The 27,553-nt window shown below is 33.5% G+C and overlaps 1 protein-coding gene across 30 annotated transcripts in view; it reads right to left on the bottom strand.

Annotated features, from left to right (window-relative positions):
* The window catches only part of RyR (Ryanodine receptor), a 319,932-nt gene that overhangs the window by 42,796 nt on the left and 249,583 nt on the right, over positions 1–27,553 (bottom strand). For 10 of the 30 annotated variants that reach the window (XM_067115198.1, XM_067115213.1, XM_067115211.1 and 7 more), the window contains 13 exons: positions 25,991–26,017; positions 20,976–21,137; positions 20,404–20,628; positions 17,921–18,030; positions 10,217–10,310; positions 8,675–8,840; positions 8,103–8,194; positions 6,195–6,374; positions 5,563–5,794; positions 4,959–5,146; positions 3,953–4,169; positions 3,742–3,812; positions 1,780–1,845 (listed from right to left, as the gene is read on the bottom strand). In XM_067115198.1, the coding sequence (XP_066971299.1) occupies positions 1,780–1,845; positions 3,742–3,812; positions 3,953–4,169; positions 4,959–5,146; positions 5,563–5,794; positions 6,195–6,374; positions 8,103–8,194; positions 8,675–8,840; positions 10,217–10,310; positions 17,921–18,030; positions 20,404–20,628; positions 20,976–21,137; positions 25,991–26,017 (1,830 nt within the window). Of the gene's footprint in view, positions 1–1,779; positions 1,846–3,741; positions 3,813–3,952; positions 4,170–4,958; positions 5,147–5,562; positions 5,795–6,194; positions 6,375–8,102; positions 8,195–8,674; positions 8,841–10,216; positions 10,311–15,514; positions 15,625–17,920; positions 18,031–20,403; positions 20,629–20,975; positions 21,138–25,990; positions 26,018–27,553 lie in introns of all 30 variants that reach the window. The other 20 variants (XM_067115206.1, XM_067115217.1, XM_067115209.1 and 17 more) reach the window with 6 other exon arrangements.

Raw genomic sequence — 27,553 nt, 5'->3', positions numbered from 1 at the left:
GAAGGGGCAAAATAGAGACTAACAAAAATGAAGAAAAAATGAAGAGGAAAAAAACTTACTCGAGGGGGATGAAATTCTAAAAGATACAAAGATATGATAATAAACAAGCAAGTCTAAAAAACACCATAAGCCAGGGACAAGTCAAACCATGGAGGGATATAGCAGGAGAGCGCGAAGGGGGTCTAAGCTGACTGTGGAACAGACACCCGGCCTGGGTCAGAGCGAGGGACACTCGAAGATTAGGACATAAGCGGTGCCTGGGCTCTCTTTAGGCCAAGGTTGCGTGAGAGGTATATGGTTTTAAATAGTTGCAGTACTCATTTAAAATAGAAAAAACGAAGTCTGGCCTTTTTTCCCCTGAGACCACTGTTCCAAGAAACAGTTATGCTACCAATAACCAAACCCGACATAAGAAAGGTATATTGTCTGTCAAAGAAGTGTCAAAAGTCTTCTTTCCTAGACTTCAGGAAATTCTATGCTGAAGAATACACTGTCTCCAATTTGTTTCTCCAGCTTACTTTAAACATGAACATACATCCAGAATGTGGGTGTATATCTTGAGGATGTAAAAAAAAAAAAAAAAAAAAAACAGAACATAAAAAAAGGCTGAACTCAAAATTGTTTTAAATTTACTCAAAAGAATTTTCCTTATTAAATCTTCTCAATTACAAACATCTACAGCCAAGTAATGTTATCCTTTTCACCATGAAAACACAGAAATAATATATACTGAATAGCATACACTACTTTGTTTATATCAAACAAAATAGACCCCAATAATTTGGCTAAGAAAACCAAAGAAAGGATTATGGTAAAATTTTCCTTATCTGTTTGCTAAACAACCACTGTATTATCATATGAGTGAGATGATGAGTGTTTGTGAAAGTTTAGTCCAGAATCATTTCTTTTCATATTTTGTCCTTATGTATTTTTTTTTACTTACCCATTTCCTGTTAGAGCAATAGGAAATGGGATTATTTTTCCTGCACAAAAAATGGATTTTCACCATTTAAGGGACTAGAGCTTATGAATTATATTTTGACCATTGCATGTTATTCAACAATTTTTTGAAGTTGTAATAAAAAGCTCTAAAAACATACCCTGTATTACAGGATATGTGTCTTTTTAATTTTCTTTGATATAAAGAAGAACTAATTTAAACACTTTTTTTTATAAAACAAAGTTTTTTAAAAGTTCATCACTCATATATGCCAATATATCACTATGGAATATTCCCACAAACTGCAATCTCTTGCTTAGCAGACCCCCTAATCAACTGCCTGAAGGAATCAGAGGTGAAGTCACTCTCCCTCAGTCTCGCTGTCACATCCACTGCCAACCATGGGCTAGCTGCAATGCACAGCACCTCACTGGTTGAAACAGTTGTCTGATCACAGCCATGTTTTGACCGTCTGATGCTGAACAATCACAATCTCACACTACTGCTTTTGGCAATTTATTTCTGTTTGTGAAATGAACACTAGAGTCTGTTAGTATATCTCAAAACTGTGCCTTCATGGTAATGGAAACAAAACTGCACTGCAATTCTGCAAGTAACCATTAAATCAAAATTGTGAACAGGATAAAAAATGTGGCTCTTGTTTGTTCATCTTGGAGGATTAAGGAAAAAGTATTGACACAACTGATCTGGTTGAAGGGATACATATGGTGTGTTTGAGTTGGTATGTGCTGGTGATAACTGCTGAAGATGCAATGGTCTCGGGAGCTCTTTTGTAGTAGTAGTAGTGATAAGGTGTTGAGGAAGAGCCCCCAGACTACCTGGAATGATGCTGATGAAGTGACCTCCTTGAGCCTCAAGAAAAGGTTGAAGAAACGAACTATCATCTGTTTTTGGTGATATATAAAAAAAAAGAGAGAAAGAAGAAGAAGATGATGTTATTTTCTGGAATCTTTGCAATGCTCACCTGAAAAAGGAGTCCAGTGATAATCTAAAGATTCAAGTATGCTTTTTAAGAGAAAATGTACCATCATTTGAGAGGAAAAATGCCAAAATTAATTCACCTTTGACACCACATGAAAATAAACTTAACAACAAGTAGTTTAAACAGAAGGAAAGCACCACTTATTACATAACCTTTTTTCATGTTTTCACATTAAAAAGATGATGTCAATATCACAAACTGAAAATCTATGAAATACAAACTTGGAAAAACATTTTCCTCTGAAATGCAGCCACATTCTCCTTTTTTTAAAGCTTTCCCGTGCTTGCAGCAAACAGTTACTGGTTGCAGAGATTAAAACAAGTGAGTTTCAAAACTCTTATAAGATAAATTATTGGCCAACTGCCATGAAAAAATATCTATCCTACACTGAAATTACATAATGTACGAAAACACCATAATTGTGCAACAAAAAACAAACGACTACATTACATTATACAATAATTCATAATAAACTTTATATGCATAGTAAGTTTTTCCTCTTTCAGACTGCCAGCAAGTTCTGTTAGGCTGTCTAAAATTATGACTAACTGGGACAAAGTATTCAGTTTACCAAACTGTATCACCAGTTATCTAGAAATGTCCAAAAACCATGAAAATGACAACCTTGTAACTGAAAGAAATAAGGAATGGATGCCTTGTAATGAGTATCACTCGTCTGGACAAAACCATGGCTCAGACAGTGCCATTTACCAATGCAGATTCTAAGAATTACTTTAATGTACTGTACATAATGAAATTAAACAAGCTGAAGTTTGAATACAAAAATATATATACATTATATATGTATACAGTATATATACTGTACATCTTTATCCTTATTCAAACTGCAAAACATTTAATTCTACTGGAGACAAATTAACTATTCAACTGTCTGCATGACTGCAATATCAAGTTACAGTTACAGAAAATACCAGAAGTATGAGAATAAGAAGTGAATGAATTTAGGATTAATACAAACAAAATGAAATATTTACAAGGCTCTGTGAAGTTCAAAAACCACTTCCAATATTAGCTATCTCACACTGATCTCATGACTCACAAAGTTACAATATAAGCTATAATTTAAATTCACTATGCTAAGTTATAATTATCATCAAAGTAAATAATGTAGCATTTCTGCAGTTTTTTGGATAACTTACCACTTCTAATTACACTTATATATTATTTTCAGGATACAGCTGTAAATAAATGTACTTATAATAATCTAGTTTATCATTATGTAATTTACAAAATAATTCCAATTTTACTGGAATCCCAAAATTACCCACAGTGTCCAAGAGCTTTAAATTTTTATTCATTGTGGTGCTACTAATGTTAGTGGAATTAAGAATATAATAATCTATTGTGCAGCAATTAACAGTCAAGTAAACTTTTGAAGAAATATCCCATTATAAATTTTGTGTTGGTACAAAGCAATGCTGTCTACATAAAAGTCCTAAAGCTGCACATCAGATACAAGTGCTATTAGAGAAGTGATTCCATACCTTTAATGACAACAATTCTGATTTGGTAACAAATTGCTAGAGCCAACAACATCAAGTTAAACTTGTAAACTTGTGACTTAAGCTGGAAAGCTCATACAAGAAATCAAACTTTCACAAACATTAATTTTTTTAAATGAATAAACTTTAGATAACGATGATTTAAAGTAGTTTCATTTTGTTTTTGAAGTTAACCTATAATATTAATTTATAACTGATTTCATTAATTGTTAATGAAAAGATACTTTTCACTTATTATGCAAACAGCTCTGACCAACTGCCACTGTGATCCTCACCTCAACATTGGATGCACTTTCAACGAGGGTGTCGACCATCTGCTTTCCAATGGTACCATTTACAACATTACCTAAGGGAAGATAAAACATCACTTTCACACTATGTACTCCAATAAAAACACCTGCTTTTTACATTTCCTATGACAGCGGCATCTTTTGAAACAGCTATTGTGGCATTTATGTCTTTCTTATTCTGATCGAAAGGACTGACCCTCAAGCATAGAAAGCATCATGATGACCATATCCTTCTGGAGGTTCAAAAGTTCTTTCAAGAGATCGACCTGACACGAGTGTTTGCTCAGTTTGTCTTGCATGTGGGCAAACAAGAAGAGGAAACCTCCTACTGCATCCCACAACCTGGAGTGTGCCAACGTTTGTTGGTTACCCACACAAGGACCTTGAATGACTTCAGTGAGGGTGTTGAAGACCTGAAAATTTTAAAAAGTCCATGAGTTGACTCTTTTCTCTGTTCTGCTCTTGAATAACTTGTACAACATACAGCCAAACAAAAGAAAACAGGAAAGGTTCCAAAAATATTGTATATTTCACTTCAAATTCACAACAGTACTAATTTGTTTGTGTGAATTTCTAGTTGTAACAAGTATACAGGTAGTTAGAAGACGGGTGAGACCTATAAATACGGGAACTGCCTGCTGCATCCACCAAAAGCTTCAATTTCTTAAATATATATCTTCTGCCTCTACTGGGAATCACTAAACCACAAAAAAAACAGATTTCAATTTGACTTGTGGCTAGAATTGTCCTCCTGGCTTTTCCTGGTACAGTAATGAGTGAAGTAAAATATGTAGACACATAATCATCACTAATGTTTCCAAGGTAACACAATCAAGAAAATACCATTTCAATAAAAAAATAGATATTTTTAAAATGAAAAATTTGAAATCACATACTAACACTGGTAGACAATTACCTGTACATAATATTTTACATAAACATTCAAGCATAGAATGCTCATTACATGCCCTACTACAACCAGACTAAGCAATTAAGTGAATTCTTACAGCAGATGAAACAAAGACTATGTATTTGGAGAGGATCTTCAGTAACTTTTAAATATTTGGTCTCTGCCCATGGAAAAAAGAATAAGTTTGTAATGTGTATGTGCATACATCAACCAAGGTACTGTATTAGGCTACAGTATCCATGAAATTATGGTTAGACATTGCTAAATGCCAAATATCACTATGACACTTCACCTGACTGGCTACACCAATGGCTTTGAAGAAGTTCGTTTTTCCTGCAGGATCAATGATCTCCTTTGAGGAGTAATGCCAGTAGAAGTCCATGATGGATTCCTGAAGACGCAGCAGGTAGTCAACAGTGCAGTTGATAACATTGACAGTGGTTGTGTTTCCAGCTTGTGTCCTCAGGTAGTTCTGCCAGTCTGAAAGACAAATTGAAGTTGGAATGGAAAAAAGCCAAGAAACTAAACTCTGATTTGTGGAATTTACTATATCCATGGAAAGCTTTACACAAAAATGAATGAAGAGCCAGCCATGAAACTTAAAAAGTATGAGTAAAAGATAAAACGCAACTTTCTGTTTATCCTCAAGTATCTAATGCATCATCATATTGCAGACAGGAAATAAGGATACTGTATAATTACGAAATCATTAATAAATATGATTATTCATTGTCACTTTCCTGTACAATAAAATATTCATAGTAAACTTTGTGTTTTAACTACTAAAAACACTTTATGATGTAACAAATATATATGCCTTGTCTTTGTAATGGAAAGTATTTAAAATAAATCTAAAAATAACCACACAATACAAAATCACGAGTTCCAAAACATACCAAGATTATGGCCTTCACAGGTGAGTTGGATGAACCTAAAGAGAGCACAGGTAAACTCAGCATCGTGCATGTTCTTCTCTCCAGCACATCCATCAGCACCAACACCCAGACCTTCAGCCTTGGTGTTCCTCTCAAAGGCATCAAGATCCAATACCGAGCATGAGTTCATCAAACCAGCGATGGATAAGAAGAATGAAGCATCTTTCTTTTCCTTCAGGTAGTTCAGCATGGTCTGAGGAAAGAGTGGGTATAGTATATCAGTACAGCATATTTCACACTGGTCATTTCTGTATCCCATATCACAGCCATAACTTTGTAATACTGTAATTAAATGTTTTTAAAGAAACTCATTAACGTAAAACTTTAACATCCTAGAACACCGAGTCGTGACCTAATCAACTGGAAAAGGTTAATTATCATATAAAATAATCAGTTGAAAAATACTCTAACAGAATCAAATGAATCATACTTTCATATACTAGAGAAACATGCTTATAAAAGTTTGTCTGCTTTAACTTTTGAATTAATTTTGTTGAATAACTGTTCTATTTTCCTATATTCCACTGAGAAGGAAAAATTCATTGAAGCTCTAGTCTTTGTAGGGCATTACATTTGTCTTTGTTTATACTTACAGCCTGAATGTCAACATTGCCTCCTCTCAGAATGGAAATACCCAGCTCAAGTGTTCTCATCACCATATCACCTGGCTGACCTCTGGATGCAGATATGTGAAGGAGGACCATCTCTGCCACACCACGGTTAGAAAGACGAGCTTGATGGAACAGTAACTTTTGCTTCTCCAATTCTTGCTCCTGAGAGAAAGAAAAGTTTCATATACAGTACTTGAATGTACACAATTCAAATCACTCCCCACTATTCATGTTGGATTTCCAGATATCTAAAAACAGTAGCTGCAGAAATATAATAAGAAAAATTATAGATACTCATACCCTATTTGTTCTGCAAACTGCATTTAAAATCAATAAAAAATATAGACTAACCATAATGTATCCTAGTGCATATTTTTTTAAAATGTTGAATATAGCAGTAACCTTCTAAAGAGAGAAAATAACTATGGAGCAATATCAGAGCAGAAAAAATGTTTCATTACAATTTTCAGTCATTAGAAGATAGTAATATATATTTGAAACTTTAAAAAATGTTATCGAAATCTGGTAAAAATGATACAATATCAATCTATCATAAAAAGTACCGTTATACATAAATGTAAATATTTAAGGATAAACACATATAATATAAATACAGTATTAAAACCTATTGTCCCCATAGCATACAAACACCATTCAACACCACATACCATAAGATCCTCCATGGTCCGTGATCGACCACGGTGGGGAGCATGTATACAAAAGATACAAAGGAAAGGTCAACGTGGAGAATTCATAATTATTGAAAAGCATTTAAAAGATGTACTGAAGTATTAGACATCTTTCTTTTATACAATTTGGATAAGGGCTTCCTCTAACCTAATTAAAAAGTGGAATTCATCAATGTCCATTTTAGTGGACTGCATTTAAAGTACTCTACTGTAATTTACTGATAATTTTCACACAACCTTAGAGTAAGGTAATATAATGAAATACAGTTCACTGCTTTAAGTACATCAATAAGAATGCAAATGGATTTGAAGCTGGCAGTGAAAATTCTGTTCACACCACAGTACTGGGCAGCATCAGCCATCCAAACCTAAAATTAAGCCTCATTCCTTAAAATATATGACCAAGGCCTCTCACCGAACTCAGTCCTACACTGTATTGTTAATAAACGAATAAAATTCTCGGGTAATGACCTTAATTTCCAGCATTTTTATGCATTAACCCTTTTTCTATAACTATTTATGATATATTTGTCTAGCCTCTGACACTGGTGTGATTGCAAATAGAACAGGATTTGTCATACAATTTTCATTCCTTATCTCTTCAGTCATTTTGTTTACAGAATATGCAAAACGAATAAAAATTCATATCCGTACAAAAGCAACACAGATAAGCACTGTATGCAATTAACCAATAGGTGAGCTAATAAATTAAGTATTATTTCACTGTTAAAAGTCTCAACTCTTCATCACAAAATCCATGTTCAAGAATTATTCTCTATTGTCAGTCACAGTTACCGCAATGAAAATGAGTAAAACAGCCAAGACTTTTCCACCTGTTAAAATACACTAACATGTTCATTTATCAATATAAATCAATTTAATCAGACCACAGAGTTAAATTTATTGACACACAGAGACTGGGCCAAAGATTCAACTTCGCATGTGGGAAACAATGTCAAGTTGACCTGAAGTTAGACAGGAAAATGGAAACAATGCAGTTATCTTAATACTACCTGCAGTGCATGGACAAGCTAAACTTTTGCAATTAACCTCTCATACAGGTCATTTTAGTAGATTTATAGGAGTGACCTCAATAGTAAACTTAAAAAAAACTTTTGTTAATACTACATTAAAGTCAGCAATAAGACTTTAAAAAGTGTGATCAGAAATGAAATCATTGCAATTTTAATGAAATACGTACATTAATTGCAGCTGCTGGATCTTCATTTCCACCTTCTTCTTCACCACCTTCTTCATCTCCGCCTTCCTCTTCCTCCTCTCCACAGGACTTGGCTAGTGGACGAAGCATACAATACAATTATAAACATTACAGATTTGTTACAGACAAGAACTGGAAGTATTAAACTAGAAAGATACAGTTATTTCTTTATTTCCACTAGGTAGCTACTATAAAGTCTTGGTTATTAAAGGTGACCTTGCTCCACTTTAGTTTGTATCTTACCATAACAAAAAATCAAGCAATGCCTTGTATTCCGTATGAACTCTTATCAATTAATAAAAATTTTCCTTGGAATTCATGAGTCTATGATCTTCAAAAGGTATCTAGTTCTTTATCTTACTCTGCTTTGGCAAAGATAGTTATTCTCTTTCCACAATTGTAATAGACGCAATATGACTTCCATTGCAAAGCTTGTTAAACCCATGGAAGTTGCAAAGACCGCATTATTGGACAGTTAATGCTCTTATTTCATTCCTCTCAAAATCTGATAATAACAGTTTTCTTATCTATAGCTGAACTTATAATAGTATTACCCATAATTTCAGCATATGACATGTAGAGTGGATCATCAGCTAAAACTCCCGAGTGTTCAGTCGTGGCCTTTCTGCTGAAGGTGGTTACAAGCTGGGTCAGCTGATCAGGTTTGCCTTCATCCTCCTCGGCTTCTTTCTTCTTGCTCTCAGCTTCTTCAAAGGATTGCTGTGTAAAATACGATAATTTTACAGCGTAAATATTTATAACTATGTACACAGAATAAGCTGACAATTAGGTGCATTTGAACCTCTATTTGCTTCCCAGTTCATGTTTACCAAATGGTTTTTCTTAATGGTATTAGCCGCATTTCCTGTGTCTCATTTTTTAAAAATATTTCTTTCTTTTTGTCTAATTGCTCTTATTACAATTTTTTGTAAGCACTATTTTGTATGGAGTAATAATATTTCCTCTAATTTCTGCATTAAATTATTTCTCCATATTTCTTAGAGATGAACACGAGCACTTCTGAACTACCCATCATAATAATATAATGGCAGTGCTAAGAAAATACCTTTATTGTGCTCCTCAATATTCTGCATAAAGCATATATTCAATATTACTCAAATACATTTTTACTGAATTAGAATTGGAGCTTCTGGGACAAATATAATGTTTGCCTTAATTTACAGTGAAATTCCTTCATGCACCATGGAGAACATCTGATCCTCATATACATGAAATGTATTATAACTGAAAGTGCCTGAATTATGGTAATGAAGTTTATGAATTATCAATGTTACACTCAAATAACAGATGCCAAAGATGGATTCCCATCTGTATCGCAGCAGTCTATATTCAGAAAACAACTGAAATTTTAAGGCCTTCGATATTTTCTGTTGTTTTATATCGTAATGATCTCCATGAGTCTATAATATTCTGTCATTTCCTGCAATTAGATTTATCTTGAGAAAATGCTGATCAAATTACCGTACAAACACTATGTTATTTTTTTACAAAAGCAGATTATCATACTTAATCACTATTTGAGCAGCTACTCAATTTTGAGCTGTCTTCATATTTGCTGTTGACACATGCAAACTGCAGCATTTGTCTTTGTTGCTAATAATCAAAATAAAAAAAAAGTAGAAAGAAACAATCATTTCAACAATTTTATAAGGTTAAAGGTTATGCTGCAAGGACATGCAATATTTTTGCAAATACTGTAAGTTACACAGTATTTAGGAGTCTACAAAACAAACTATACATATAAAAAAAAAAAGATGGGATGCTTAACCTGCATACTTTTCAAAATGCTACTGCAACCCGATTATCATCATAATTTCATTTATACAACAAGTCACTGTTAGTTTAAGAGAGACTTTTATTAAACTAGATACATCCTAATTTTTTCATAGTTTCCTTTAGATGTTAATAAATACAGTAGATAGAACTATAGCAATATGACATGTACTACACCCAGTTCATTACCTAGTATGTAACTTTTAAGAAAATCACTGAAATAACATGATAATAACCTCACAAGAATAATATTTCTGATTTCCAGCAAACTCTCATAAGCAATAAAAATCTGCAGCACTCACCGTCAAATCCTCAATGACAACTTCCTGTCCAACATTTTCGTCAGAAAGCCAGAACTCCCGGTAGGTCCTTAAGAACAAGTTGACAGCACGATGCCTGTATGATATGTTGGTTTGAAAAAAAAGCCCGGTTAAACTGATATGCCCGTTAGTAGGTGGTAGTAATTCTATCTGCTGCCCTCACCCGCTTGACTCTCTAAGAAAGCCTTGAGATATTAATTGCTTCAAAGTCTCTAACTAGATTACTATCAGTGCACTTTCTAGTTATTCATATAACTCTTACTACGTGGCTACACAACACATAAAAAACTATTCAAACAATAGCAATGCTAAGCATAAATGCACATGTAATGACAGTTGATAGTGAAATATGTACACAGAAAATGCTGAAGACTATTACAGGTTGATTGGCGTAAAAGAGCCAGCCATATGAAGTTTCTAAAATCTCTTTGACTAAGTATTTCTATTTTTGTCATCTACTTCTATTGACTCTAAACCTTTATACCCAAGGTAAAAGAAAAATTATAATTGCAAGCAAACAAAATCCAGATGGTCATCAAGAAACTACAAAAAGCCAAGACAATGCTGAAGATTATTGGAGGTGAATTAAGTCAAAGTTATTAAAGAGATTGTTGTATTAATTCCTCTTCAATATAACTTTACAACTGACTTTTCAAAAAGAAAAACATAAATTATTCCATATATGGTTGGGTGCCCTTGTATACTTATCTCCAAAGAAATGAGAGCAAACTTCAATAATTCTAGTTACTGTACAAACAGAGAGCATTGCATGACTTGATTCTTCTTATACTGCTAAATATATATATACAGGTTTTCTTCTCTGGTAAAGTTAGAGTTTATTTACAAGACTTACTTATCTAGTACAGGCAATTTAAGCACTCTTCCAAAGGAAAACATTTCATTTTCAGTCTCATCATGATTTGTTAAGAGCTCTTTTTAAATGAGAGCAATTTGTCTTTCATTCTAGTTAGGTTCACAGAGAATTTCTCGTTGTCTGTGACACACTTGAATATCACAACTAATTATTTACAAGTTTGGTTAATATATTGTGCTGACAAGTTGTATACATTAAATTCAAACAAAGATACTATGGTACTTTTCCTACTTTTACCTTTGGCAGTTTTTCACCTTATCTCTCACAATGCATTATTACTTTTTATGCAAAGGTTTTTAAAATATAAATCAGTTTTCTGGATGTTGCTGAAGACAATTATTGTAAAAAGCAAATTTTTCTGGAACTGCAGTTGCCTTTGCACAAAAGAAAATTTTAATGAAAAGTACCTTAATACCCTGAACATGACAAAGGTTGATTTATCTTCATCTTCAAGCTTATGAAGATATGTTCATTAAATATTTTTTGGTAAAATATTTAACTGAGTGTCTTTAAACAGACACAATTCATCTCTTCCAAACGAAAGTTTTCCAGTAGTACATAGTTTTGCTGTTTTTAGCTTGAAAAACTATGAAAGGGGGTTAGATACAATTTGCTTCAGCCAACTAGTGCCTCAACAACTCAATGCCAGGCTAACTCAATGTATTACAGTATTAAGTGGTAAATGATTTAAAACGAGGTTAATAATCATTAACGTGTGTGTACATCTCCCTAGGATCACCAAGACATCATAGTCCTCCCTCTTTGCTTGCTGACCAGATAGTGTGGATAAAATTTCTCAGTTCCAGCCTGACATCAATACTGCCTACCTAGCTTACCATTACAGTTAATCCCTATTACTGCTTGCTTATTAGCTAACCAAAATTTGAGACTCAGACTCCCACTAAGATATGGTATACTGTACACACCTTCAAAGCATGGAATCAAAGTTCAAATCAAAAGTCCTTTATGGAAACATTCAGCAACACATACAACTCCAGTGGGCAATTACATATTCAGACACTTATAAATTCCTAAGCTCTCGGATAATCTAATATAAAATTAGTAGGTTTTCAAATACAGAAATACATATTAGTATGTAAATTTCTGTTCCAATGGCTGCACCAACTAAAAAAATTTAGGCCAGAAAGAAAAACCAAAACTTTTGCATAATGCAATTTCATCTGAAGTTAAACAAGCTAATATTTTGGTGATGTGATCAAGTGGGAAGGTTCCATGTTAGAAAACATAAAGCACTGAAAATGTTATGGAAAACTGAGTGGCCACCATTTCCACAATTTATGTGGGCAGTGACTATTATGGAGAATCCAAGCATACTAACAAATTTTTGGCCAATACCTTGAGTTACACTGAAGGAAATATGTCAGGGACTGCTGCCATGCAAAAAGATCTTGGACAAAAAGAAAAAGATTAGCACTGCTCCATATAACCTTTAAACCCTTTTATAAATGTCTATTATAGAGGTAAATCTCATAATTGTATATCAGTATTTTTAATAACTGTCCTTAATTATAATTGTATTTTTATTTTTTAGTTTTTTCTTTAAATGTTCAAATTACTGTACTCATCACTGATTTGTCCTGGTATAAAGTCAGCTTGGCATCAAGTTGGTTGCTGTTTAAGTGGCAGAACACTAGTCAGCTGCATTGAATGACCCCCATCAAGTTGACAGCATCAAGATGTCTCATCCCTATATTTTGGATGCTTGATAATTGCAAAAAATTCCCCGTCTTAATCTGTACAGTCCTGTTTTAAAAATGATGGCGGAACTTCAGATATTGCTTCTAGAGTCAGAGTAACTAGTTGAATGTTCATAACATGTCTCATACGCATCATTTCCTATGTTTGTTTCAGTCATCAAGGCCTTTCATGTGTGGCAGGTGATGGTCTGGATAATACTGAGTAACAATAATACTAATAAAATAATAAAATAATTATATATATATAAATACAGTATAGTATACATATATACATGTGTATATATATAACATATAATATATATATATATATATATATATATATATATATATATATATATATATATATATATATATATATATATATATATATATATGCAGGCAGTCCCCGGTTATCAGCAGCCTCGTTTACTGGCAATCCGGTTTTACGGTGCTTGTCTAGCGACGACAATAACCAGATTTTCGTCGCTGATAACTGGTTATTGGCGCTGATCGCCTCTTATTGGCAGCGCTGATCACTGGTTATCGGCGCCACTAACCGGGGATCAGTGCTATTATCGCCGATTTTCGGTTAGCGGCAATTTTCGGTTGTCGTCACGCCGTCGGGAATGGAACCCCGCCGATAACCGGGGACTGCCTGCATATACACACATACATATACACATATATGTAATTTATTTGGAGATAAGATTAAAATAATTAAAGATAACATTTATATAAGCAAATATGCATGAAAGAAAAACTGCATATAAAATGGTTGCTAGAAACTGCTATAGGTATTACATGAAAAAAATCTAGATATAAAATAAATCCTCAAGAATTTACGTAGACTTTAATTCAACTGAACATCTCCATTGAGCTATATTCATTCCAATAAATCTTCAACTATTCAAGGCACTAAAAAAGGGGAAAATAAAATTTTCACCTCAAAGCAAAACCCAAAAACAGTAAAATAAAAAATAAAAATGAAACCAAAATTAACTAAAAAAATTAAAAAAAAGCAAAGCTGCAACTGATGTTTGTAAAGTACTGATATCGAAAAAAGCACTTACTCAAATAACTATTTAAAGGTTGAGTCTGTTATTTTATTCCATGGATAGTTCTTTGACACCAAGGATCAGTGTAATGAGGGGAGTACTAAGACAGATGGAAAGAAGCACAGCACATTTAAGGAACGACATTGGGGAAACAAAATGGCATTTATGCTCATCTGCTTTCAGTTTTTTGTTATATTATTTGAAAGACATAATGTGACTTCAGTCTTACCAATAAAATCCGGATTAAGTTGTGGTGCAGAAAGGTAATGTGACCTTAAATATTCACTAGAAAATACATAAGGACTTAACCAATTCTATGTAAACAATACGGTAATATGACACACAATTTCATGGTCACCAATTAAGAACTGATGAAAAGCAGAAGCAGAATACATTAAGTAAACATGTAAAAATGGCTTCAGCTGTAGCTATTTAATATCTGAGTAGCTTTTCATCTATTTATTTCTTTTATAAAAGCAGATGAGCCTAATGTACAGATATGAAGTGTACAAAAGCAACAATAACAATTAGAAGCATAAATACCATTAGGCAAGTGTGTCAAAGGAAAAGGAATATCAAAATCTTATGAGGAAAAAAAAAGTTTTTCAAAAGGAAATTCACTCATGGTAATAGGAAAAAAATATGAATTACTGAAAGGTGTATTTTAGGTCAATTCACCGTATAGTGAAAGGTATTTGAATCACATGCAAAACAGTTAAGAAATGAATGATAAAGTGGTATGGTGTCTGCAATATGGAAGCAAAAGGTTTACATATAAGAAGCACAGAAAATAAAAATCAGGAAATCTATGACTTAGAAAATTTTATAGGGCATACGGTATTGTCAAAGTATAATGACTGTTCAGTTTATGAAAGGAGAAACAGATGTGAAAGTATCTTTGAGGAGGTGTAATTAAACAAAAGGTTCAATTACATCAACCTAGATGTTCGCATCTCAGAGACAATAACGCCAAATTGCCAATACAGTGTGAAGGTAATATTCAAAATGTTTGTATACACTAAATATGGAAGAAGAAAGAATCGAGGAGCCAACCCTATATAAGAATGTGACAACACTTTTGTGAAAAAGATGAAAATTTTATTGTGTTAATATTTATGAGAGCTTAACTGAAAGAAATTTCGCTATGTGAAGCGAGAATGTATGCAAGACTGACAGGAGATGAGAAATGTAAAAGAATGACTTCTTAAAAAGAACAATATTAATTCATAGCCATTTATGAGAGCTTAACTGAAAGAAATTTCGCTATGTGAAGCGAGAATGTATGCAAGACTGAGAGGAGATGAGAAATGTAAAAGAATGACTTCTTAAAAAGAACAATGTTAATTCATAGCCATTTATGAGAGCTTAACTGAAAGAAATTTCGCTAAGTGAAGCGAGAATGTATACAAGACTGAGAGGAGATGAGAAATGTAAAAGAATGACTTCACAAAAAGAACAATGTTAATTCATAGCCTCCAATTAAAGGATATTAAGAAATAAAAAAAATCAAGGATAAAAACACTGAAAGTCAATAAAAAAACTGAAAAACAAAAATACAGTAAAAAATATACAAAAATATAAGTAACAGGAGTGCTATCACATTCCTAAAAGAAGAAAATAAAATGAGATAAGCAAACTGCCTACGCCACATTACCTTCGGATGTTATAGAAGGGCACAGAACGAAGGCAGGCAATGGCAGCACGCTTGCGAGCAAATGAGAGCAGTTTGCGCCAGCCAGAACGGGAGGCAGGGGGTGTGCAGGCCTGTGCCAACCCACCATCAGCTGTTAGTCGGTATCACTGTTACCATAACACTAGGTCACTTATTCTCAGCCAAAATTCCCAAACTCTGTGCCACCAATGATCATGCCAACACTAGGACTATAATTACAGTATTACAATATACCAAATGTTAACGTAAACTAACATATCAAATTTATAAAGAACCATGGCAAAGTTACCAACTCAAATCTTTACAAAACCAAGCTACAGTAATAACTGAGCAGTAAGCTTTGAAATTCCATAAATGAGTGGGTTTCAAAAATAACACATCAGCAATCATAAATACTCAAACAAGACTACTCACATACGGGCATCTTTTGGAAATCTCTGAACAGTGAGGTCATTTAGAAAAGCATGGCCAAATGACCAAATGATGGCAAAAGAGTGGAACTGCTGAAAATAAGGGCCTAGTGATGAGCTACATATATTTCAGGGCAATAACTTATCAACCTAACACTGCAGAGATCATTCATCATATGATTTACCCCATGCAGCTATCTTATTTACTAGAAAAGACCCTACCACAATAAAGAACATTAGAAAGTACAGTACTGCTTCGCTCTAAAGCTTTATACTGCATTGTTCAATGGTAACAACATTAGCAGGATTGATGAGAAAGAGTTCTGTGAGCATATGCAAGAAAGCTATATCATTAAGAAAATGACAAAAGACAGCAGTAGTCACACATATCAAGTTAAATCAAATCTTTCTCTGTGGGGCCATGAAAATGATCTCTACTAATGGATAGGTTGATGCCAAAGAGGCACTATTCAAACACTGCGGGTGAGGTTGCTGGGAAAGTAAAACTTCACAGTAGCATTTTGTATTCAGTTTCCATGAATCAATTATTTAGTTTAGATAATTAAATGGTCAAGGTGACAGAAGTTGGTATGTTTTTCCTTATAAATGAGGGGTGATTATAGTCTGTAAATTACACATGGAAGCAAACACTGAAGTTTTTCTTGATATCTCTTTCTGTAATAGGGTGTAAGTTATCTCTGTAAGTACATAAATAAATATAATGCAAAAGAGAACTAAAATCATTTAACAAGTCTGAATGAGTTGTACTTTCCCAAAAATCAAACACATCAGATGTTAGTGTGGTATTATTACACTAAAATAACACACTCAATATGTAATATATTGATAAACTATCTATCAATTTATAGCATAGAATATTCCAAGTTGCAATCCTAAGTTTATGCGAATACAGTACTGCCATATACATGAAAGTTAATGAATGGAAGTCATTTTACAGCCATAAAAAATAAAAAAAAACAATTCCAGCAGTCTCACACTTCTGTGAAATTACTTTGAAAGTATGTAACCTAAAGAGCAAAGGTTATTTCCACTGGATATAATTCTCTTGCTTCACTGCAAGAGAAATACTCCAGTAACCTAGGAGAAAGAGAAAATCCATTACTCCATAAATCTGGAAACCATCAGAATCAACAAAAACCATGCATGTATGATTCAGCACACCATAAAAATATTGTGCATTTAGTACACTACACTGTAAAGGTCTAAAAAATATTATTCACATACAAACAACATTTAGAATACTGCTCTTAACAACTGCTTGGGTAATTTGCATTTTCTTCTCAATCACACACAGATACTTCAAAACTTTTGTGAAAGACTCCAGTAAGGCAGAAATACAGTATACTTTCATTTATTTTCAAGCAGTGGTAACAAGCCTAGTACCCTAAATTCTTTTCAGCTGCTCCATCATGAAAAGTAATCATCATTCCTTCTGATGACATGGTGTAACTTGAATAAATTACTTATATATTACTGGTTAATTCCAATAACCCACAATATCGTTTAAATAGAAAACATTTTGGTTCAGAACTTGATATCTTATCTTACTTGGGATTGATAAAAGCTATTAGGAATTAGGAAAATTCTCAAATATGGACACATCCAATCATTTATCTGATGTACATCCAATTATCAATTACCACTGACATAACATGGAACAACATCAAAGAATGTGTTAGTCCAGGACATTTTCACTGTTTCAGAACAGTTGAAGCATCAACTGCATCCATTCTGATTGCCACCACTGCACAAGTCAAGTTCGACCTTCAGAAACACTTCTGGAAACTCAAAGAAAGTCTTTTCGTTTTAAAGAGAAGCTTTCAAGAGTCACCAAAATTTTTTTAAGCACTCCCTGAGGGCTCAGAACCAGAGAGAACTCCGTGTTTCTACTTGAAGGTCTCCCAGACAATACGGGCAAGTAGTTGGTGGAATATGTCGTTTCAGGAAACCCAGGTACCTGGGCATCATGTGCAAGGAAGTCTGCCTGAAGCATGCCAAGATGGCACGCTTTCTCTGCATTGATACCACTGACCGCCACACTTCCTTCATCGTTGAGGGATGGTCAATCTGGAGAGTGTTGCCACTGAGTTACATATCTAGAACTACTGTACAAACTATAACTACAACTGAAATTACTCTTCCATTTACATTTGAAATACTTGAGTAAAAAAGAAATTACTTCCCAACCTGTACTACAGGATGTACAGGTAAATAAAATATTGTATTAACATAGTACATGAATAAAAATCATGCTTCTACTTATTGTGGACTGACTGTACTGCTTTCCACTATGAAGCTCACAGAATTGAACTGCATCATATACAGTATGTATATGACTGTACCATGTACAGCATCATATTTTAAGAAGTGGGGTACTGCAATTCTGGTAATTAATAAAACTAGGGACAATGCATGAGAAAGCTAGATGTGCTCTGTCTTGCTCCTGGCTATTCGGGCAAATTACGGATAAACTGTGAACTGAATTTTATGTGATCAAAGTTCAGAGGAATACAATACTTCCTGAGTGTGACCATGCTCTTGATATTTCTATTCCTGAAGGAGAGAGCAATAGCTATAAAACTAAACTTACTGTATTGCTTAATTAAGGCATTTAAGCATTAAGACTTTAATAATAATACAACTAAAGGTATGGGTCATTTGAGATATGAATACAATTACTCGCATCATCATTTATACTATCATTATTTATGTACATCACATTTTCTTGCATTTACATATATTTTACTTTCAATTTTAATTTATCACCATCTGTTCATTGAAGTGTGCCATTTTTAAAGTTGTAGAAGCCCTTTAATGCTTTCTTCAGCATGGATTTTTAACATGGTTACTTTAATTCTAATGACTCTTTATGCTGAAGAGACTTGCTCAGATATGAAAAATCCATTTTTCATTTGTAGAATGTGCAAGGACTACCATGTCAACTCTCCTTTATGGAAGCGAAGTACTAATATTAATTGCAAACAAAAGACAACAGGTTGAGGTTGCTAAGATGAACTGCTTGTGTAACATCTAAGGTGTAAGAAAAATTGAATGTGGAAATACATAAAGTAATGAAAGAGTTACAATAAGTGAAAAGACAGACTAGAGTGTCTTAGGATCTGAACAAATAGCAAGAGTTGGAGATGATCTGATGGTGATGCGTTTAATTCAAGTGTTAGGAATGAGGAAGCAGTGAAGGCCTAGAAGGTGACTGATGTACAGTGTGTAGGGGGGAAGTTTGACATGATGCTGATGCGTGTATGTGAAGCAGCTACTGTACTATGATTTTTCTAAACATGGGTTCGTCCATAGTTCAGCAGTTAAAATTATGAATGTGTCAAGGACCACTTTGATTTTTCTCTGGAACCATTCCTGTAAGATAAAACTGCATAGTGTTGGATGAAATACAGTAAGAGAACAAGTATATTTCGAAAGATTTCAACTTGTATTTCTAATTTCTCAGATCTATTAGGACATTTCCAATTTCAATTTCAGTTTCCAGAAAAATTACCAGAATTGATGTCACCCTAATAATGCACATCTCTTTTCTTTGCTTTATGTTAATGAAATACTATTACGAAGCTATGAAATAAAATTTTTCCATGAATATTTTCAAAACTGTGAGCAATAAATTTTGAAGTGATATAAAACAAGAACCTTTTGCTACTTAATGTGTGCATGTGAAACTTTCCTTACAAAAAAATATTGCTATAATCACTGTAAGGAAAGCATAAACTGTGCCAAAAAAATAGCTACTCTTATGTAAGGATCAAGAGATAATGTTGCAAACTATTTCAAGACATAATGAAATAAAAATAGTGCAGTGTTCCCTCATAAAAAATCAACAACATTCATAAAAAAAGAATGCTCTACAATGACACAGAGATCTAAGCATCAAAATGGAGGTCAAAATTTACTGAATGATTATGAACTTATATATATATTTTTCCAATGCTAAAGTACTGGTATCTCAAGCATATCAATTCTTTTTACCTCTGTTGTTAAACTCGTTTTGATAAGAGCATTAGATAATTCTGATATATATATTCAAATTCTCAGTTGTAAACTGTTAAAAATGCTAAAGCAATAAATTGTGGAAATATGATTTAAAGATTTTTGATAAATGAAAACTTCATGGCAAAGGTTATCTTTTCCAATATAAATATTTACACCATTCATTTAAAAAAACTAAGTTCAAACAGTGACTTAGCTAGCAAGAAACCTTTAAAGTTATCACAAATATGAGTACACCTCCAAAATGATTCCCTTGACAAGAGTAAAAGAAGTATGATGCTGTATGAGACAATACTCATTAAAATGAACCATACATAAATGAAACATGAGATTTCACTAAGTGCGTAGACATGAACAATGGTATTTTACATCCAACAATAACAATATAGCCCTTTTTCACGGACATCTAGTGAAAACATTACTTACAATGTGAAGGCCATACAGAACTTTAGCCATTGCCACAATTCTCTCTACTGTATCATCAACAGTGGGGACAATCTTCTTATCTTCATCCTCTTCTCGCGGGACCCTTCCACCTCCAAGTCGTGAGTAAAGTATATGTTGCCAGTTCATAGCATCACTTGGGTCAATTCTGTCAGGTAATGTCAGCTGAGTCTTGGCAAAGTCAAATATCTCAGCCTCGTTTACTTTCTGCATGGGAGAAATTTACATCGTGTTGACTACGGTAGGAATAGGCTGACTTACTTTTTAAAACATTATTAAATGTAACACAAGAGTAATATTTAGTTTTTTTATTAAAACATTCCTCTAGTTTCTAATGCAATGCTGTACAGTAATATCATACAAATCCAACACCAAGATTAATCTTTTTCTGGGAAACCTTAATTGCTATTTATAATCACTTGCCTCCTTGTTCAACAACGCATGCTCGCTGTGATAAAAAAAAACGTAAATGCCAAGTGAACACTTATTCAAGATGAGTTCAGAATACCTATTAATCTCAGATATTTTACCTGCACGTTAAAAGCTGTACATACCGCTAAGAATTTCTCCTTGCAATGTTGCACCAATTCTTGTTCTTTTCCAGCAAAAAGATTTAGACCTACAGGAAGGAGACGCTTCAAGCAGGCAACCATCAGGGATGAAGCCAACTCCTTCTCTTTGCTGATCTTCTTGCCGCCAGCACGCTTTTTCTTCTTCTGAAAATTGGGTGGACAAACATCCCTGTACCATTTTCTCCAAAGATACCCATCTTTTTCAAACTTTAAAATTATAGTTCAAACATAAATTGCTAAGCTTAGTAAAACAAACTGCATTCATTATGCCTATTGGAATTCAAAGACTAGAAACAGATACTGGATAAAGTACCAATAACATGACAAAATGCATACTATCACTAATATATCAAAAAATATTCTTTACAGTATTTCTTCAAAATAGGAAGAAATCTTGGATATCAAGGCAACTAATACAAAATGGTAATAAGTTTCCAAAAGGTCAACTAAAAATTACATAAAATACTAAAAAGACAATACAGTATTTATCTTTGAAACAGGTATACAGTACAATCAAATTCATACCACAGAACTTTTTTCTAATTCTTCCAAATAGAAATTAAAACTAGAATGCATATCTATCTACAAAAACTGATCTTAGTGGTTTTACTAAAATACTTCATACTAAAATAAGTTCTTCATTTAAAGCACTTTGCATTACACTGACTCTATAATTGTATTACATTCTACAAACAGTTCAGGACTGCCATTATCCTTTATGGTCTCTTTTTTACAGGACCAATAAGAGAAATCACATCTTATAACCTGGAAGGAGTAAGATTTTGCATTTCATCAAAATATGCAATAACCTACCATGCCCAAAGAAGACAGACATGGAATGGGGAAGGGAGAAAACTAACTACTGTATAATTATTCACTTGGGTTTTGAGGCCAACCCTCAGTTCCAGTTAAATCAATTCAAATTCACCAAATCTTGCAGTAAAGGTTCCTGTTTACTTTTTCATGTTTCAGAACAATCTTCACATAACCATGCTGTTCTTCTCGTTTTACCTGCATTAACATCAACTGCATTAATCACGCTATGGATATCTGTGTTGTACTGTATACAGATACTGTAGTAGTTCCACGAATAAATGCATTGAATAGCAGACCATTTCAATGGATGCACAGCTATTATAACTAAAGTCACTCAATATGTCTCGACTATGGCTTAAACTATTCTGTGACTTCCATGAAAAGGTAAGAGACGGAACAGCAAGTTTGTCATAAAATGTTTGAGGAAAATGTCAATAAAATATAAAACTGTGCAAGTGAAAAAAACAAGCATGGTTGCATACAGATAGAAAGAGCTTCTTTTATATAATCTTAAAAGAGCATCTCTTCCATAAACCTAATTAGAGTTTACAAAATAACATATTCCATTTCAATGACATAAAAGCTTATTTAATTACATGAACTTCATGACTTCAAACTTTTTCATTGCCATGACTTGAACTGAGCTGACAGCACAAACATTTACTATAGACAAAATACTCTTGATGCTGTTTTCTCATATCTCTGAGTCTAAACTAAGACTAAGCTGTATGACATTAAAGAGAAAAGTGTAAAAATTGTACATGATTTAAAACATTTTCTGTGCTTCTTGGTAATGCTAATAAGAAAGAAAGATCAATGCTCTGAATCCAAATTCCAAAATACTGCAGCAAAGTAGTTGTGGCCACCATGTGAGATCTTCTTGACAAGAGGTAGGCTCTGACTTGCTACAACTCTCACTCAAACATTAACAGTCAAATTCCATATGAAAAATATTTTTGAGAATTCTTCTCTAATCCACACAAAATAAAATGCATAACTTCACTAATATTAACTAGTCAATACCACTTACTTCTGGAATAGCAACCATCTTCAAGCTACTATTTTGTATCTGAGAGTGTGACTGGATCTACAGTACAAACATTAGTGGTTCCATTCTCAATTAAATGTCCCTTCTAAATTATCAGAAGTAGGGCATTTTACATCCTTGCTTTGCAATATAAGCAAGTAAGTTTAATTATCATTCATCCTCACATAAGGACTGTATAAAAATCCCAATGGTTAGTATCAAGTAAGAGCATAAAGATGAAGTTGGGTGAAGACTTGTATTTCTGCCTACCGGAATGATATTGGCTAGCAACTCCAACCTTCATATAAAGTTATTTTCGTCTGTTTCCTTCCTTTGGTGGCTTCCCTGTTAGTCGTCCAACTTCTTTAACTTGACCTTTCATTTCAAGAACAATTATTCTAGTGTGCTCTATGGGAATCTAGATATGGAACTTAGTAGTTTCATAGAACTACTTTTATTATTATTATTATTATTATTATTATTATTATTATTATTATTATTATTATTATTATTATTATTATTATTATTATTATAATAATAATAATAATAATAATAATAATAATAATAATAATAATAATAATACTGAGGTCAATGCAGAATATGTATATCATTTTAAAATAATTTAGAAAATGATAATGCTTTTGACCATCATCCTTGGTGTGACCATAATCTTGCACTGCAGCAGAGTTGTAGGCCACAGTTTATATATGTCTACCCAAATGAGTGTTCTTGGATAATGCTCTTTGTAGGACAATATTAGAAAGCAATAAACCAAGACTTTGCTTTATGCAGCAAAGAAAGCATTCTCACTAGACATAAAAGAAGGAAAATGAAAGCTATGATGAAACATTGTCAGTGATAGTGTGAGGAGACAAGGGTTCTACATGTACAGAGGTTCAGCAATGAAAGGACTTCTGTACAGTACCAAGTGAGATGTGCTGCAAGTAGATGGTAACTCCCTCCAGTGTAAGAAGTCTCACCACAACATAAACAGCCACTTCCCTACTTTAGAATTAGGATTCAGAGCTTGGTTTTTCAGCCTGACCAGTATTTTCATTTTAGTATCGAGATGTACGTACCCTCTTGGTGGAAGTTGTAAGAGAAAAATATAACAGCATATAAGAAATGTGAAACTCAGTCTCTCTTGATCAGAGAAAGATCTTTACTCCAAGATTTGCTACTTGTAAAGGGAACCTAAAATCAAACAAACTCAGGATTTTCAACTCATGCTTAAAGGAAACTGCCAAAAAGGTGTGATACCACATGAAATTTTATAACAACTGTTACATAAAAATAAAGAATATCAAAGCAATGACTAAAATACTCAACCTGAATCATAAAACAAATACAAAAAGGCCCAACATAAGAGAATGTAAAAAAAATACAAAATACAAATATTAATAATATGCACCAGCCAAAAGAACAAAGGAACAACATAACATACTACAGAACTACTCAAAGAACCCAACATAAATCCAAAATAACTACTATATGATAAAAATGAAATGAAAACTAACAAGAAAAACAACTGAGCAAAATAATTTGCAAATGAAACTAAATGCAAAACAAAAGGAAATGAAAAAGTCCCAGTATCTTGGGAAATTAAATTCCTAGGAAATGGCAACCAAGAGAAAAACAAAATTCAACAAAATGGAGAAAAAAAATCAACAAAAGAACAAAATGCTGAAAATATTTAGTGTCTTCCTTTTTCACTGCAAAACCAAAAAAACCATCATATTTATTGTAGGGAATTTAATCACGAAAACTGGAAGATGATTTTAAGTATGTGGGATACGGTACTACAGAACCAATAAAGAACTGCTAATAACAAACTAAGAATCTAGGGAAACTCAAAATTACTCTGCACCAAAAAGCTGTGCATGCTACCCGGAGCGCTACAGGTTGTGGTACTTTTACCATGATGCAAGATTTGAAATTATAGTACAGATGGCAGGAAGGCAGCAGGAAAAAACATTGTATCAAAAAAGCTGTAAAAATTGAGACAAAAATAATAAATGAAAAAAGTCACAGTCTGAAATTTTGTAAGAGAGTAAGCATTGTACTGTATATATGTAATACTACACAATTTGATATACTGTATGTAAACATAACACATAGAGTATACAATCAGGTGATAATTACACATATAAGTTCATATACAGAGTATATAATGAATATGGCCCTTGTTTATATATATATATATATATTTCATGTATGATGTGTATGTACATATAATATATATGATTGGTTGTCAAAGCTGGGTTGGGAACCCCTCCTATTGGCTGGGAGCCAGGATGAGCCATTAAACTCCCAACCAATATACTATATATGCTAACATCACCATACATGGAAGCACAGATGAACATAAACAAGGAGCTTTTTACCAGAGAAACAAGAAGATCGACAGAGAATAAAACTGACAATAGAGAATGTACATAGATAAACATTACCAACAACTGTATTGAGAAGGGTACATATTCAGTTTCAGGGAATCCAGTATTTCAAGAAATGATATCTCGTAAACATTTTTTGCAGGCAGCTGATGTCTGTTCAATAAATCTGTGATAAAAGATCAAAATTTTCTTCTCTCTTTAAATACAGATTAACATAATCGCCTGTGTAAGAGTGCATAACAATGATCTTTGTAATGAAATGTACAATATTTTCTTATGTTTGTGAACAATGAAATGTTGAAGTATCAGTTACAGATGTATTGAAAGAATGTAGCCCATGACAGAGTTTACAAGATTACTTATGAAAAAATAACAATGGCAGCATATTATTTGAGTCAGATGTAATCAGGTCTGATTTTATGGAATATATAGTTATAAATCTTTGAATATGGAATCATGCAGATCATGCCACAGCAAACGACTGATATTCGTGGAAAACATTATGTAATTTGTACTGAATATAATGACCAAAAGGAAAATTGACACTAGATGCATGACAGCTTATAAACACAGTGCAAGTATCTCTGAAAACTTTAACTGTTTTCTATTTCAAACTTCACTCTGTATAGTGCTGTATTCATCACTGTAGGTGTTAAAAATGACATTTAATGGAAAAATATCAAGGGAAGTATTTCTGTAGAAAAGTGACTGCAAATTGTCAAGAAACTGAAATGACAAAACTTTAACTTATCGGTACATACTGGCATGTAGGGGGGTGGTCCTGCTTGCTAAACAAAGATGAAAAATAAGATACAATTTGAAAAGTCTGTACAACTGATATGCAACACAAACGAAGAAAACAAATAGTTCTATAATACTCTGTTTAGAAATCATTTCAAAAAGGAATATCTATATCATACATGAATATAAGCTAATAAATTACATGAAATACTGTATGGTGACATGTGCAAAAAATAACAGACAACAAAATGAGACTGGAGGCAATGTACATTGGCAAGACTATGACACAAAAATGTATTCAGACACAGGTCATCATGATAAAATTGTTTCTTGATAAGAATAACTAGTGAAAATCAGCTGCTTCTGTTTTCCTTCTACATGCCTGCTATTCAAAAACTATCTGTAAACACTGGAAGTCTTTGTCCACAAATACTCTTAGTAACCATTAACCTTAAAACCTTATACAGCCCTCATAAAATGGACTGTTGAACTCAAAATGGTTACTTTAATTGGTGTTTGCTGTATGTAATTTACAGTGGGTCCCACATATCTGCAAAAATCCGCAATAAGTTGGAACACCCCTCTTAAAACACCTTAACTACCTATTTTAATAGTTCAAACACCAAAATCCCCATCTAAAAATGCTTATAACTGCCTATTTTAATAGTTCATTCTCTATTTTAATAGTTCAAACACAAAACGTACCTTAAACTATCATCCTAAAACACTATAATATAATTTCAAAGTCATCTTAAAACGTTACCCTTAAATATATACACAGCTTACAGCTACGTATGAAAACTAATCAAGTTCCCCTATGCTATATTCAGGCAAGCTCATTTTCTTTCTTACAGTGCTACTGTGATTTTAGGGGCTTATTGGTGCCGAAAAGCGCCAATTTTTGGTTATCGGTGCCTTTGTTAGGTATGTATTGGCGCCAATACCCAATTATCGGCACCGATAAGCAGAAATCGGTGATTTTCGGTGCTGAAAACTGTCAATTTTCGTCGCTAAACAAGCGCCATAAAATCAGATCGCCGTTAACCGAGCCCGCCGTTAACCAGGGACTGCCTGTACAGGCAGATCCCGGTTATCGGCAGGGGTTCTGTTCCAACAGCGTGATGATACGTGAAAATCGCCAATAACCGGGTACAGGCAGTCCCCGGTTTACGATGGGTCCGGCTTACGACGTTCCGAGGTTACAACGCTTTTCAAGTATATTCATCAGAAATTATTTCCAGGTTTATGACGCACGTTCCGGGGTTATGATGCGTCGTATGCCGATCCGATGGAAGAAATATGGCTCCAAAATGGCATAATAACATAAATTTGGAGGTTTTCATAATGAAAAAATCAATAAAAATGCAGTTTACATCGTTTCAATACACCCAGAGCATTAGAAGTAAGGTTTTTCTTAGGCTTTTTGACGATTTTCGACGATTTTTCGGTTTACAACGATTTTTGGTTTATGACGTGTGATAAAAACAGAACCCCCATCATAAACCGGGGACTGCCTGTATTGGTGATTTTTGGTGCTTATCAGCGCCAATAACCGGAGATCACTGATTTTCATCGCTAGACAA

Source organism: Macrobrachium rosenbergii, chromosome 13 (genome assembly GCF_040412425.1).
Source record: "Macrobrachium rosenbergii isolate ZJJX-2024 chromosome 13, ASM4041242v1, whole genome shotgun sequence".
Taxonomy (NCBI): domain Eukaryota; kingdom Metazoa; phylum Arthropoda; class Malacostraca; order Decapoda; family Palaemonidae; genus Macrobrachium; species Macrobrachium rosenbergii.
This window is presented reverse-complemented; position numbering and strand designations above follow the sequence as displayed.